This window comes from Gopherus flavomarginatus, chromosome 1, assembly GCF_025201925.1.
Source record: "Gopherus flavomarginatus isolate rGopFla2 chromosome 1, rGopFla2.mat.asm, whole genome shotgun sequence".
NCBI lineage: Eukaryota > Metazoa > Chordata > Testudines > Testudinidae > Gopherus > Gopherus flavomarginatus.
The window spans coordinates 71,718,405-71,734,107 of NC_066617.1; the positions used below are offsets into that span (position 1 = coordinate 71,718,405).

General features: G+C 43.4%; 1 protein-coding gene across 1 annotated transcript in view; it reads left to right on the forward strand.

Annotated features, from left to right (window-relative positions):
• The first annotated feature begins 1,010 nt into the window (after positions 1–1,010).
• The window catches only part of TPH2 (tryptophan hydroxylase 2), an 83,611-nt gene continuing 68,918 nt past the window's right edge, over positions 1,011–15,703 (forward strand). Inside the window, exons 1-4 of the mRNA XM_050935565.1 lie at positions 1,011–1,214; positions 6,298–6,450; positions 8,119–8,302; positions 8,402–8,502. Of these exons, the coding sequence (XP_050791522.1) occupies positions 1,110–1,214; positions 6,298–6,450; positions 8,119–8,302; positions 8,402–8,502 (543 nt within the window). The 5' untranslated portion in view covers positions 1,011–1,109. The remainder of the gene's footprint in view (positions 1,215–6,297; positions 6,451–8,118; positions 8,303–8,401; positions 8,503–15,703) is intronic.

The following is a 15,703-nucleotide window of genomic DNA, read 5'->3' on the forward strand; positions in this document are numbered from 1 at the left end:
AACACCTGAGGACCTGGAATGTTCAATAACAGATCTTTGGACCCTGGAAGCTCGATAATGTTAATTTATTGTAGGGAGCGATTATGCCCGCTAGCTGGAGGATGAATTAGGATGAAACCTTTACATCAAGATTGGATGGCTCTCTGAAAGATTTGATAGGTCTTTCCCATGTCTGACAACTGTGATTTTATGCACGCAGGAAGTAAGTTGAGTACCATTCCTCTACAGCTCCAGTTTAAACGCCACTGCTGGCATTAACTGAGAGAAGCCTGGGAGATCGTAAGTGCAGGGCTGTAGGCGACAACTCAGACTGTTGTGCTGTGTTTTTAAAGTCTCTTCTCCCCCCCACCCCCCGCATGTCAGTCTGAGTGAAGGAGGAACCAGCTACCTGACTTGGGGCTGTGTTGCGCTGGCTTCTGTTCACGTTTCCTCAGGATGAGCATAATGTTAACTAACATTTACTTCAATAATGTTTGAGGTGTACCCAGTGATCGGGACAAAACAGTGTTTTACAGAAGTAATTCGGGGTGGAGGAGGAAGTCACGGGACAGAAGTATTAGGTTGCTGGGCAGCCTGGCAGGGGGCTGGGCCCCACAGGTGTCGGGCAGCCCGGCGAGGGGGCTGGGCTCCTTCCACAGCTTCCCCGGGCATCAGCACAGATGTGAGCAGCTGCGGGACGTTTCCACACCACAAACAGCCTCATTAGCTCCCGGGCTGGGGCGGGGGTTCCTGGCACAAGTGGGACATTCACCAGGCTCGGCCCGGCAGTCACGCCGGCTCGGGCATTGCTGGGGCTCCTTTGCCCGCAGGTGAAGCCACCCCCCAGGATCGGTGTAAAAACCTAACCCAGCCGCTCCCCTGCCGGCCGCTCCTCCGGGCTGGGGCAGCGCAGCCAGCGCGTGAGCGAACCAGCTCCCGCCCCAGGGAACCCGCGCCGGCATCCGCCCGCCGCCACCGGCCACACAGGAGCCCCCCTATCAGCTTCCATCAGCTGCCCGGCCTGCCAGGCGCATAAAAGCCGCCGCCGCCTGGGCAGAGCAGAGCTCATAGCGCGCTACCTGCAGCCGGTTCCCTCTGCTGTGGCGGAAGAAAACTACACCCGGGTCCCCATGCAGCCCGCAATGATGATGTTCTCCAGTAAATACTGGGCCAGGAGAGGGCTCTCCCTCGACTCAGCCGTGCCCGGGGAACACCAAGGACTCGGCAACCTGACCGTAAGTACCGCGGGCTGTCACGCTGCTGCCGCCCAGAGCATTCGTGTGCTTGATAACGAGTGACTCTGATTAACGTACATTGTGCGCCCAAACTCTCTCCATTGCAGTTTGAAGTATGTACGTATTCCCGCGCGGTGCTTACCGAGCGCAAACATCTATCTCATCCAGTGATGTTCTAGAGATATACAGGGGGAAACCAACAGCATCGCGTCGCTCTTGGGATGTGTTTTGTGCTCAGCTGGTGGGCTGGCATGTGCTCCGTATTTTAGGGCTTTTAAAATGCTTTTGCTTTTTAAATGCAAAAAGTAGCATCAAAGGTTCTGCCCGTTTTTAGTACGTGGTTTCCAAAGCAAGCAACAGAAGTTACTGAGAACTCTTGAAAAGAAAATTGTTGTGATCTTTGTTTCAATATTTAAGAATAGTAATTAAAAGACACTTGGTGATAGCTGCAAAAACAATAAAGAAAACAAGCATGCAAGGAAAATAACAAGCACAAATATAGAGGCAAAGCAGATAATATTATTCTTAGATTCTTCTAAATAAGTCATTTTTATTCGACTAGCTAATGCTAGAAATAGTTTACAGATCGCGGGGACACCCTGAAAGCTACATATTGGTCTTGCGTTTTAATAATAATTAAAAATATCGAATGACATTCCGTTTATTTGTAACTAGGTTTGATCAATTCCTTCTAGTCCTAATCACCACTAGTAGTTTTGTATCGTGTCTTCAGATAAAATATAGCAAAAAGCCTATTAAACTCTACAGGCAATATCAGAGCCAATCGCCATATTTAGTACTCTTAAAATCAACAGTAAATGAGTTTGGTCTCCATTAAGCTAGTTAGTAAGTGTGTGCCTAATGTTAACCGTGTAAGCGGTCCCAGCAGAGTCACATGGACTAACTTGCACTCTCAGAGTTAGACATGTGCTTAAGTGTTTGGTTGAATTAGAGTCAATAAGAGGAAAATACCTAAGTCATTGTATAGACCCTGATCTTGCAATTGATGCTCCATGGACAGCACAGTCTATCGTTACAGTACCAGTTGTACCTTTGGGACCAATTATTTTGAGAAACATTTACACTGAATTGGTGAGTCCAGCATTTTAATAGAGTGTGCATATTTGGCTTTGAAATATTAGAGTTTTGATTCCTCAACTGGCAGAGATACAATAGCATATAGAAAAATATGTAGCTAAAAATGTCTCCTCAGGTAAAAATACTATGGAAAGATGCAAACTAATCTTTGTAATACGATCTGGAGACCCAGCAGATACTTTGGTATTTTCAAAGTGTTGTTACACCGACCGCTTCATGATTGTAAACACGTTATCTGTATATTTTTGTATTTACAATGCTAACATACTTCATACATATTAATCTACTTTGACACTCGAATAACTAATAGTAAAACAGAAAGAGAGAGAGTTGTATATTTACAACTGTAAATATACATCTCCTGTGGAAAATTTGAGGTCAGACCCTCAATTAGTGTAAATCAGCATAGCTTTATTGGATTCACTGGAGTTATGCCATTTTACACCAGCTGTGAATTTGACCCATTGTCTTTATAGTAAAGATGAAATACTCCTATTTGTGCTACTATCATATGAATATTTAAGTGTTTACTCATCTCTACCTGTTTTATTGGCATTATTGATATCACTGGGAAATGGACTAAATGGAGTGAACAGTTCTATTGCCTATATAAGACGTTTTAGTGTTTCTCTCTTCACTAGGATTCTGCTTTAACTCTATGATTTCTTGAATATTTACACTTGCTCCTAATAATAATAATAATACGGCATCATCATTAGGAAAAAACATCTACAAGTCATTATTTAATCACATACAGTAGTAACCTTATTAGCAATGCAGGTTAAATTCTCACAGTATCTCAGCTTCTTCTATGGTGCTCATCTAGTTTTCACAGGCTGAATGGTGGCTTTCAGCAGACACTTCAGGTATTATCCATTTGATACAATTACAGGAACTCACGGAGCTCAATCTTGTGAAGTGCTGAGTACCATCATTTCCCACTGACGTCAATTGGTGCTGAGCACCTTTCAGGACTGGGAAGTTAATTAACCTGCTTCTCTGCATTTTCCTTCTAAAAATGGACACAAAATAGACTGCAAAATTAAAAATAGCATTTTTGTCAAAGCACATATAGGCCTCATGCTTGACATATAAGTTATCTCCCAAATAATAATTGGAAAAAAATGTTTAAGTATAACAAAAAAGATTAAAAACAAACATGAAATATGTGCTCCTGAATTGGAGCCTTACAAGTTAAGTATGCACTTGTGTGCTTTCCTGAATCAGGGCCTAAAAGAGGCTTGCTAGCTAAAGACAATGGGGCGATCCATTTCATAGGTGCAAACTCATGCAGACCCTGTCTACACTTGAATTTTAATCATGTTATAAAACTGTTTTAACCATTAAGTGTAGACACAATCTAAACATAGTTCCAGCTGGATTGATTTCAGACAATCCTATCGCCCAATATGGAGCCAGACATTGTTTAAAACTGTTTTTTTTTTTAAAGTTTGAGCATAAAATAGGGAACTAGGCCCACACATGGCTATTGAACCACTTCGCCCTTTCTACAAGCTCTAGATAAACTGGATTCAAATAAGTGTTGACTGGCCAAAAAAAACTGTGTGCGAGCCTAGTTTCTTGCTAAACTGCACGCAGCGCTGGTGCCCCTGCACTTGTTGCTGACACTCAAAGTCATCACTAGAGAAATTAAATTGGTTAAAGCCTCTAGGGCAGTGATGGGCAACCTGCAGTCTGTAATCTGCTGGCAGGCTGCCAGACTATTTGTTTACATTTGCATTGCTGCCCACAGCTCCCATTGGCCGGGAGCAGCGAACCATGGCCATTGGGAGCTGCAGTCAGACGTGCAAATGTAAACAAACTGTCTGGCAGCTCACCAGTGGATTGCCCTGGCAGGTCGCAGGTTGCTCATCACTGCTCTAGGATGTCTGTGTCCACACAGACAAAAACACCCCAGATGATTTACAAAAACTCTAATAAATGGTTAGAATAGGCTACAGTTTTTAATTGGTTTTGTAACCAGTTAAAGTTTATCTGGTTCAGCTTGTACTGCTTTAGTGCCAGTATGGACTCGGAGAAGCTGAAACATGTCAGCAGGGCCGGCTCCAGGCCCCAGCGCGCCAAGCGCCGTGCTTGGGGCTGCATGCCGTGGGGGGCGCTCTGCTGGTTGCCGGGAGGGTGGCAGGTGGCTCTGGTGGAGCTCCCGCAGTCGTGCCTGCGGAGGGTCCACTGGTCCCGCGGCTCCGGTGGAGGATCCGCAGGCACGCCTGCGGGAGTCCACCGGAGCCGCGGGACCACCGGACCCTACACAGGGAAGCCTGCGGGAGATCCACCGGAGCCGCGAGACCGGCGAGTGGCAGAGCGCCCCCCATGGCGTGCCGCTGTGCTTGGGGCTGCGAAATGACTAGAGCTGGCCCTGCATGTCAGTTGTCATCTCTCTACCTTCCCATCATTTATGGTGGCTGTGTGACATATTCCAGAATGCCTAGCTTCTGGGAATTGCAGGCTACTTACCCAGAAGATATTGTAACTTAAATGGTTTAGGACATTGCTAGTATGAACTAGCCTGGGGGTAAAACTTAAATCAGTTCAGCTTGGTTAGTCTAGATGCACTGAACTGTCTGTACTGAAACTATGTCAATTACAGATTAGTCCTTGTTGTCAGCAATGGAGATTTATTTTAGAAAGGATCTGATCCAATTTTAAAAGGATTTAGCATAAAATAAATTTTAAAAACTGTGCCTGGTCAATGAGGACTAGGCAGAATCTTATTAAATCTGCTTTTGAACACTGTGTTTGGGACTCAGGGCAAATCCTCAATTGGAGTAAATTGGCATAGCTCCACTGGAGGATCTGATGGAAACAAGGAGGTGATCTGCCTCAGGGTTCCCACCAATTCTTAAAAATAGAGTTTTTTTGTTTTTTGGTTGTTTTTGTTGTTTTTTTTGAAGAGTTTGAACATGGCTTTAAATGTTTCAGACCTTGTTAGTTGCTCTCCTGTATTGTTGGCTCCCCCTTCCCCAAATCGCTGGTTCATTGTTTTTATCTCAAGAACAGAATTTACCAATGAACAATAAAATCTGAAATGAACACTGTGGCCAAGATAGTCATGTTTTTTGGTTGCAAACATCTGAAACACTTTTAAAGGGGTCTTGATTTTTCATAAAGTGCAGAACATATGCCCTCTGAAGATCTGTCTGCATTCAGGTATCTCAAGCTCGACACCCAGTGCTAGTCACTTTTGAGAATCTTGGCTAGTATTACTAAAGCTCTTGATTTAGATGGACTACTTAGAGGCATCTCAAAAAGACTTTAAGCTGTGGATATTGTACTATTGGAAAATTTAGAAGGAAATTCAGTGCAAAGAGAATCTTACAGGTGTGGGAAGCTCAACAGTGTAAACTAAAAAAAGGAAATGCTCCTTTGGGATAAATGGACTGTTCTCAGGAGGTGAGACTTAGTTGGATTAATTTTTTTTAAAAGGTTCAGTTAATTCAGATTTCTTCTATGATAGACAGAGCTTAAACATCACTGATTATACAAATTAAAAAGGAAGAGAATAGCTTTTAGTTCATTAGGAGCAATGAAAAATAGATGGCAACATTAAATCTAGTGCAACGGAGAATATGAAGTTTCTGCTTGTGGCTTTTACGGACAACTCAAATGATTTCAAAATTCTGAACCAGATCATCAGCTAGTGTCAATCGGCACAGCTCCATTGCAATCAGAGCTACAACAATTTAGCCAGGTGAGGAATTGTTCCATCCAGTCTTTGTTTATTACCTATAATAACACTGCTTTAATGGTGTCATGATTTGTGTCCTATTTCTGTATTGGTCTCTTATGTCTCTGATATTTGCCTGTTACCTTTTCTGACTTTGAATATGCTGCTTTCCTTCTTTATAGTCTGGATCACTTTAATTCAGGTGTTTTCTGACAAAAGCTGTCTGTGTGAAAGGAATATTTGATATTTTTCAGAAATACGCATTGGAAACTATTGTATTTTGTATCTACTTTCTTGCAGCCAAACAGAGCCAGTTCTGGTAAAAATGATGAGGAGAAAGGGAGTAAAGGAAATGGCAAAAGTGAATCAGTTTCTGAAAGAGGAAAGACAGCTGTAGTGTTTTCCTTGCAAAATGAAGTTGGTGGATTAGTGAAAGCTCTCAGACTCTTCCAGGTAAATATTACAAATCATTCTAATTATTGGAATGGTTAGGGACATCTGTATCAATTGTCAACTGCTGTAAACTGGTGTAGCTCCGCTGAAGTCAAAGCAGCATGTGCAATAACACTTTTTCCATTTGATTACTAACCAATCCAGCAAAGTATTTAAGCATGTGTGTGACTTTGGGCACATATGTAGTCCCCATTAAGTGAATGGACTGCTCATGTGCTTAAAGTTCTAGCTGTCAAAGGCCCCGATCCAGCAAAGCACTAAAGCTTGAGCTTAAGTTTTAAGCACGAGTCATCTCATTGACTCTAATGTGGGTGTTGACTCCAGAAGGACTGTTCATGTCCTTAAAGTCAAGCATGTGCTTATGTGTGTTGTTGGATCAGGGTCTTAGGCAGTAAAATGGGAATTATGAAGCCTTAATACACATTAAGGCCCTGATACAGTTGATTGCATATGGGCAGAGTGCTAGCACAGCAGGCTGTCCAAACGCTATCAGTTACAGGAGTGAGGCTGTGATGTGCCAGTAGGCATAGTGCCAGGGGAAACGCCCCTAATACAACTAGATATGCATTCAATACCAGAATTCATGTACTGAAATATCTTATTGAGTTTATAACAAGTAATCAGGGTGGAAACGTCTTTTATTGTGAACATAAGTATTAGATCAAATGTATTAACCAAGGTTGAAACATACCTTTGTGTAGGAGGCCAGAGGAAAAACTGTATACCATTTAAGCCCCTGAAGGTGCACAGGGATTGGCAGAAACTTGTGCTTGGCCCTTTACCCTGGGGTGAATTTTACGTAGAATGAAAATACATACCATGTAGGGACCAAGTGTAGATAGCAGCCTAGATCTCTTCAGATTTGGCATCCTTTAATGGGTGAGGAGGAAGGAAGTCAAAAGTAATGGATTAGTTGACAGGTTTGTGCCTCGTGCATGCAAAAGTAGAAATCATTATGAATGCTTTGCAATCTCCTCTTGACACTCATTTGTAGATCAGCAGTTGTGGTGGGAGAGTTCTATCATGGAAAGACATCATTAATGATTAAGCCATTTTGACACCCATATTCACTGAGGGTTATAGATCTTGCCAGGGTCATTATTCTAGACAATCAGTTGGTCTGGACTTCCATTTTGTTACTCTTATTCCAGGTCATTCATAATTAGTACAAGAAAGATAGATGAGAAATTATCACAAAATAAATGTTCTCTTAGCTTGTCAAGAGAGAGATTGAATAAATGCAGCTTCTTGTACCAATTGTGTTCTTAGTTGGAAAAACTAAAATATACTGAAATTTTAACACTGACAACGCACTGAATATTTTATATCTAACTTTGATATCAGTGTAGCATTGTATTATCATTTTTAAAATGAACATAATATCCCTTGTAAAAGATGGTCTTGGTAAATCACATTGAAATCTCCTGTGAATATTATAGTTATCATAGCCAGCTAATGAGAGAGAACAATTTTTACCTTAGGCTAGCAGTATTTTTTCTTTAACTTTTTCTTTAACAGTACTATGCATTTAGTTGTAGGCTGAGTATTTTGAATGTAAACTTCTATTACTTTAAAAATATATTTAACAGAAATTCATGCTACCAGTTTTGTTTTCGAAATAAATTTTGTTTATGTATAAACAATGTCCAATGTTTCATCTTCCCACAGGAGAAGCATGTGAGTATGGTTCACATTGAATCAAGAAAATCCAAGAGGAGGAATTCAGAGGTAGAAATTTTTGTGGACTGTGACTGCAGTAAGAAAGAATTTAATGAACTAATTCAGTCGCTAAAGTTTCAGACTAATATCGTAACTCTTAATCCACCAGAAAACATCTGGACTGATGAAGACGGTAAAGCTGCTTTATTTAGAAATTAGTAAACAGTTCATTTAGGAACCACACCAGTCTTACCCTCTCTAATATTTTCATTTTCCACTCTGTCTTCCACAGAACTTGATTGTGTCCCTTGGTTCCCCAGGAAGATTGCTGAATTAGACAAATGTTCACAGAGAGTTCTAATGTATGGCTCTGAGCTGGATGCAGATCACCCAGTAAGCATGAAATAAAGTCATTATCTTATTTGGATTTTAAATCCTAGTTGCAGAGCAATTTGTTATCCACAATAGAATTTAAAAATAATTTTATAGATAATTACTCATATTGTTTAATCAGTCGAGTTATAAGCACTATGGCAAAGATTTTCAAAATTGATTAGCAATATTGGGGGCCTCTTTTTTTGGCACCTTAAAGGGACCTAATTTTCAGTAGGTGAGTGACCAGCGCTTTATGAAAATCAGGTCCCTTTAAAGGGTGTCATTGAATGCATTCATTCAGTTTCTTAAGTTGGGAGACTCAAAAACTGAGGCACTCCAAAATCACTTTTGATCCCCATTTATACACTGCGTTTGTTTGTTTTTTAAAATAGATGCAGGATAAAAACTTTAATATTCTAAACAGTCTGGGTTATTATAAACCTAGGTTCTGCCACAAATCAAAGAATATGGACACTGATATGAATTTTTATTTAATGTGGGTGTAGGAGAACAAAGCATTTGAAAGAATGGTCACCCTCAAACTAGGGGATAGTTACAAGGTACAACAGCACAATACACTCCAATCTCAGTATGAATACAGTGCATGGATACGTTTCTTACTTTGCTTTCTGAAATCAGTGCCAGTGTAGAAGTCCCTGTTTCGTACCTTGGTAATGTCTAGATATTCCAAATCTAAAGCTAAGAACTCATAGTCCTTAGTAATTATTTGTTTTCATTCAGTCATGGTTTTCTTCAGCATATGTCTAACCTAAGAGACCTTAAGAATGAACTATAATGATAAGCTGCTAGAAGAAACTCCTCTGTTTATATTATCTGCATTTTTGCTGCTCTAATAGAGGGGCAATCATCAAAGTGAATGGAAACAATCAAAAACTTTCCACAACTGTTTTGGATGGCTTGCTTCTATTTTGGTTTTCAGAATGGGGAGAGGGGCTATATAGAGCATTTGAATTTAGTAACTGGGGGCGGGTGGTGGTAAACATTCTGTAAGATATAACACTAATTGGAAAAATTACTGTTTCACAGGTTACTACCAGTAGTTCAGAGTCATGTTATAGACTTGTCGTGGATTCTCCCCTGTACTGAGGCTGCTTTGCTTTGTGCTTTGGTGCGAAGTGGCCCTATATGGTAGGGAGGATCACCTTAGTTAGGAGATCTTATAAGGGTCTAGAGCCAGCACGTCAACTGCTGTGTCAGCCCCTCTCTAATACCTATGTTGTGGACGAGGCTGAGGAATGGTCAGGCATTACTAGAGCTTCCCTGTGCCTTGCTGACCACTGGCTTCTGTATCAGTCCCTAGGAACCCTTGACACCTGGTTTAATTTACATTTATGTAGTTTGCAATAGCTGAAGGCTGCTGTATTGGATCATTCCCCAAGGGGGTGCACACCCTAAAATCCTGAGTCATTCTGTGCACTTCTTTATCATGGATGAGGATAAAAGTCTGCATCTTTGGAAACTCTCAAATCTGCAGCATACTTTCAGCCACTAATAGTAACTTTGCTTCAAATAGAAACATTTTAGCCTCACGTGGCCCATCACAATCATCAACTTAATATTGTTTTATATTTTGAGCTGGTGTCTACACTGAATACATAAGGCAGGTTTCTGCAGATCACCTTAGTTTTATAGATCATGAAAAAAACATTTGCATGACATGAAAGCAGAGCATGTGTTACACTTTAGAAAACTCGGGCATAATTTACACCACATTTGTGATCCTACGCAGAAAGCTAGGACTTAGAAATGGAAAAAAACCTACTGTTGGACACCAATAGACTATTTCTGGTCCCTTCTCTGACCCCTCTCTGGACTGTATAGGGGATATACAGAAGTCATAAAGGGCCATAGAGAATTACCCCTATGCAGGGGCAGCACAAGGCCACCATGGGTATGTCTACACTGCAGTAAGACCAGGGTTTGAACTCAGCTCAAGTCTAATCCCACTTCTGTCTGCACACACATCTTACTCACCCAGCACTTGGACCTAGTGTCCCAGGACCACATGGGAGTGGAGGGTTTGAGCCTGAGTCGAGTCAAGTCAAGGCACTGGGCTCGCCCCCCTGGACTCATGCATGGGAGTCCACCAAAAGTATCCCACAATCCAATGGACTGACTTTCTTTGTCCTCTGACAGTCAAGTTCAGTGGATAGTCAAGTTTTCCCACACTGCACCATGAACAAAGGGGTAGAACCGGCCACATTCTGGGAGAGCACTGGCAAGTCTTGTCTATGGGTAGTGGGACTTGGACCTGCCTAATGCAATGTAGATGCTGGAGCCCCAGACTGGGATTAAAAAATTCTTAACCTGGGGTTACAAATAAATGTAGGCACTCAAGCACTAGGTTCACAAACCCAGGAGGGGTCTGCAGAATGGGGTGGGTCAAGTAGAGGCATGGGCCTTACCAGTAATTGTTGGGGGCATAGAACTCCTCCAGCCCTGGGGCCACGGCTAGGAGGAGCTCACTCTCCCTGCCACCTGGGGAGGAGAACGAGCTCCTACTGGGGTGCGGGGGAGGGAGGGAAAAGTAAGCTCCTGCTAGAGTAGGAACCAGGGCAGGGGGAAGAGAGGCAGGGAGGGAAGAGTGAGCTTTTACCAGAGCTGGGAGGAGGGGGAGAGTCAATTAAATTTCTGCACATGCCCTATAAACCCTGGATCTGCTCATTCAAATTCTGCTACCGCTAAGCTTACACTGTCATGTAGACCAGGGATGGGGAACCGTTTTTCTAGCAGGGGCCATTGACCCACAGAAAAAGCAGTCTCAGGCCACACACAACCCTAGGAGGGGAGGGAGAAGCTCAGGTCTTCCCCTAGGCTCCAGGGTGGGGGCAGAAGTGGGTTCAGGGTTTGGGAGGGGGCTCTCGGGCAGGGAGTAGGGGTGAGGGCTTCAGCTGGGGATGTGGGTGTGATAGGTTGAACTCCTTTTGATGTCATCTCGTGCTGGGACGCCACTGAGGCAGATTATTCTGCCAGCCTGGGCCCCCTTTTAGCTGGTCTTGCTGGGCTAGGCTCCCCAGCCAAGCATACAGGCAGGGCCCCAGCCAACTGCACAGAGAGACAGAGATCCGCTCTGAGAAGGCTCAGCTTAAGGGCCTTGCCACAGCACGCAGAGGTCCCCCCCCACCCCGCTTGGAGTACAAATCCAAAATTATATGAAATCTGCCTCTTCCCTCAGTGTGGAGGAGGGTATGCCCCCCTCAAGTTAGAAATCACATAAATCGGGTTATCTTGTAAACCAGAAATAAATTTATTAACTATAACAGGTGTATTTTAAGTAGCTAAGGAGGTAGTGGACAGAACAAGGCAGATTACTAAGAAAATAAAACAGCATGCAAACTAAGCTTAATACACTAAAGAAACTGGTTACATGTAAATTCTCACCCTAAATGTGTCCAGTTCTTTCCCTCAGTTCAGTCTTAGTTGTTTCCAACAGTCATCTTGGGTGCAGTAGCAGGGGAGAAGTGATGACCTGGATTACCTCACTCTCCACCCTTAAATAGGATTTGCATAAGGCGGGAGACCTTTGTTTTCTAGTTTGACCCTCACCCCAGCTTCTTGTGGAAAAGTACAGAATTCAAGATGGGTTCCACTATCAGGTGACTTGGTCACATGCCTCTGTAGGGCCCCTGGAGTCATTCTTCACAGGCAGACCCACACATTCACAGGGAGACTAATCTCTTTTACAGTCCATCGTCTCTTGCTGATGGGCCATCAGCACTGTTGGGATTTTTCATTGTTGTACCTGAAGTGTTAGCAGGGGGCATCACAGAAAGTAACATAGTTAAAATATAGGTACATAGTCAATATTCCTAATTTCAGATACAGAAATGATACATGCATACAAATAGGATAATTGCATTCAGTAAATCACAACCTTTCCAATGATATCTCACGAGACATCTTGCATAAAGTATATCGTAGTTATGTCAAACCATAAAAGCATATTTTCATAAAGAATATGGAATGACACATCACAGTGGGCTCTGGGGTGGGGCTGGGGATGAGGGAGTTGGGGTGCAGGAGGGGGCTCTGGGCTGGGGCTAAGGGGTTTGGAATGTGGGAGCAGGCTCAGGACTGGGGCAGGGTGTGGGCATGCAGGTTGGAGTGCAGGGTGCAGTCTCCAGGAGGAGGTTCAGAGCTGAGGCAAGGGGTTGGGTTGCAGGAGGGGTGAGGGCTCTGGGAGGGAGTTGAGGTGTGGAAGGGGGTTCTGACCTGGGTCAGGGGGTTCAGGGTGCGGGCTCCGGTTGGGTGGCGCTTACCTCAGGTGGCTCCCAGTCAGCAGTTCAGCATGGCTGAGGCAGGCTCCCTGCTTGCCTTGGCTTAGCACTGCTCCCGGAAGCGGCCAGCATGTCCCTGCAGCCCCAAGGCAGAGGTGTGGCGAGGGGGCTCTGCACGGTGAACACTGCCTGCACCCACAGGTGCTGCCCTTGCAGCTCCCATTTGCCGCGGTTCCCTGATCGCACCTGTGCCTAGAGGCCGCAGGGACATGCCAGCTGCTTGCGGGAGCTGTGCAGAGCCAACTGGACTTTTCATGGCCTGGAAACCCTAGCTTCCCCCTCCAGTGGGGTAAGCTGGTGCTTGTGGCTCAAGCCCCATAGAGGGCGCCAAGCCTTGGGGCTTCTGGCCCATGGCATGGAGACTTGCTGCAGGCCGGATGAAATCAGGCAGTGGGCCAGATCCAGCTTGTGGGCTGTAGGTTCTCCACCCCAGTGTAGAAATATCCTCTGACCAGTCCTGTTAACCAGTTAACAGAAACAGAATTTTGTTACATGTGACACTCTTGAGTCACAACAAACTGCCATCTGTCCCTTTCTTCCTGGGCCTACAAAACCATTTGCCTCTCTTAAAAGAGGGAAAAGGGATCCCCCTAACCATTGATCCAAAGACTGCAACTTATTAACTCAGCACTTGCTTCATAAAGCTTTTAAACAGTCAAGGTAACTCCAGTAAGGATCAACAACTTTAGGCCTGTATGAAACCTTTTCCATAATTTTCCACATAATAAGTGATCTCTCTCCTGCCATTCTTCTCCACCCTGTGACAAACAGAGGTTAGGGACACCATTCCTTACCCATGTTTGTCATAAACAGATAGCTAAGGGTTAATGTCTCTTTCACCTGAAGCACCTGACCAGAGGACCAATCAGGAAACCGGATTTTTTCAACTTTGGGTGGAGGGAATTTAGTGTCTGAGTCTTTTGTCTGCCTGCCTGCTTTCTCTGAGCTTTGGAGAAGTAGTTTCTACTTTCTAGTCTTCTGTTTCTAAGTGTAAGGACAAAGAGATCAGATAGTAAGTTCTATGGTTTCTTTTCTTTGGTATTTGCATGAATATAAGTGCTGGAGTGCTTTGATTTGTATTCTTTTTGAATAAGGCTGTTTATTCAATATTCTTTTAAGCAATTGACCCTGTATTATATCATCTAAATACAGAGAGAACATTTGTATGTATTTTTCTTTCTTTTTATATAAAGCTTTCTTTTAAGACCTGTTGGAGTTTTTCTTTACCTCAGGGAAATTGAGTCTGTACTCACCAGGGAATTGGTGGGAGGAAGAAATCAAGGGGAGATCTGTGTGTTGGATTGCTAGCCTGATTTTGCATTCCCTCTGGGGGAATAGGAAAGCACTTTTTGTTTCCAGGATTGGGAACAGAGAGGGGGAGTCTCTCTGTGTAGTTTCACAGAGCTTGTGTCTGTGTATCTCTCCAGGAGCACCTGGAGGGGGGAAGGGAAAAAGGATTATTTCCCTTTGTTGTGAGACTCAAGAGATTTGGGTCTTGGGGTCCCAGGGAAGGTTTTTCAGGGGGACCAGAGTGCCCCAAAACACTCTAATTTTTTGGGTGGTGGCAGCAGGTACCAGGTCCAAGCTGGTAACTAAGCTTGGAGGTTTTCATGCTAACCCCCATATTTTGGACGCTAAGGTCCAAATGTGGGACTAAGGATATGATAATGTTCTTATGTTCTTTCTCTCTAGATGTACGCTAGATAAGTCATGCCAGTGGAACAAAGGCAAAATGTGTCCTCCAAACATCTGAATGATGTTGCAAGGCCTCTGCTGCCTCGGGCTGTGCTTGAGAGTAGGAGGCTTGAATGTTTTCACAATCCCTTTTGATTTCTCTCCTACATCTCCTAGAAGTACGTGTGTGTACACACATGTGTGCATTCATGCACTTTATCGTGGCTGCTTCTTGCCACTCTGAGTGCACTAGCTGCAGCTGGGAGCCCCATGATAGTTACAAATCCAAAATTTTCTGGAAGCTTAGGCAAGCAAACAATATGCATTTTAATATGTAATTATATGCATCTAGGAACAAAGAATATAGGCCATACTTGCAGTAGGGGGAACTCTATCCTGGGAATCAGTGACTCTGAAAAAGGTGTGGGGATCATGATAGGTATTCAGCTGATCGTGAGCTCCCAGTGCAATGCTGTGGCCAAAAGAGCTAATGTGATCCTGGTATGCATAAACAGGGGAATCTTGAGTAGGAGTAGAGAGGTTATTTTACCTCCATATTTGGAACTGGTGCAACTACTGCTGGAATACTGTGTCCAGTTTTGGTGTCCACAATTCAAGAAGGACGTTGATAAACTGGAGAGGGTTCAGAGAAGAGCCATGAGATTGATCTAAAGGATTAAAAAGCACGTCTGATAGTGATAGACTCAAAGAGCTCAATCTATTTAGCTTAACAAAGGGGAGGTCAGAGGTGACCTGAGTACAATCAATAACTACCTATATGGGAACAAATGTTCAATAATGGGCTCTTCAGTCTAGCAGAGAAAGTTACAACATGATCCAATGACTGGAAGTTGAAGCTAGACAAATTCAGACTAGAAATAAGGTGTAATTTTTTTTAGTGAAGATAACCATTGGAACAATTTACCAAGGGTCAAGTGGGATTCTGCATCACTGACCATTTTAAAATCAAGATTGGAGGTTTTTCTAAAAGTGTTTTAGGGAAGTTCTCTAGCCTGTGCTATACAGGAGGTCAGACTAGATGATCACAAATAGTCCGTCTGGCTATGAAATCTGTGAATTGAAGCTATGTGGACCAACAGCCATTTTCCTACCGTTTTTGTGGTTTTTGTCCATGCCTAGTGATGGGGGAGAGTGGTATTTTTTCTGGTTACACTACTGCCCAGTTGAGTGGGGCAAGTACAAATATAGTTTCTGGGCTGGTATGCCTGTTTGAAATTAAATTTAAA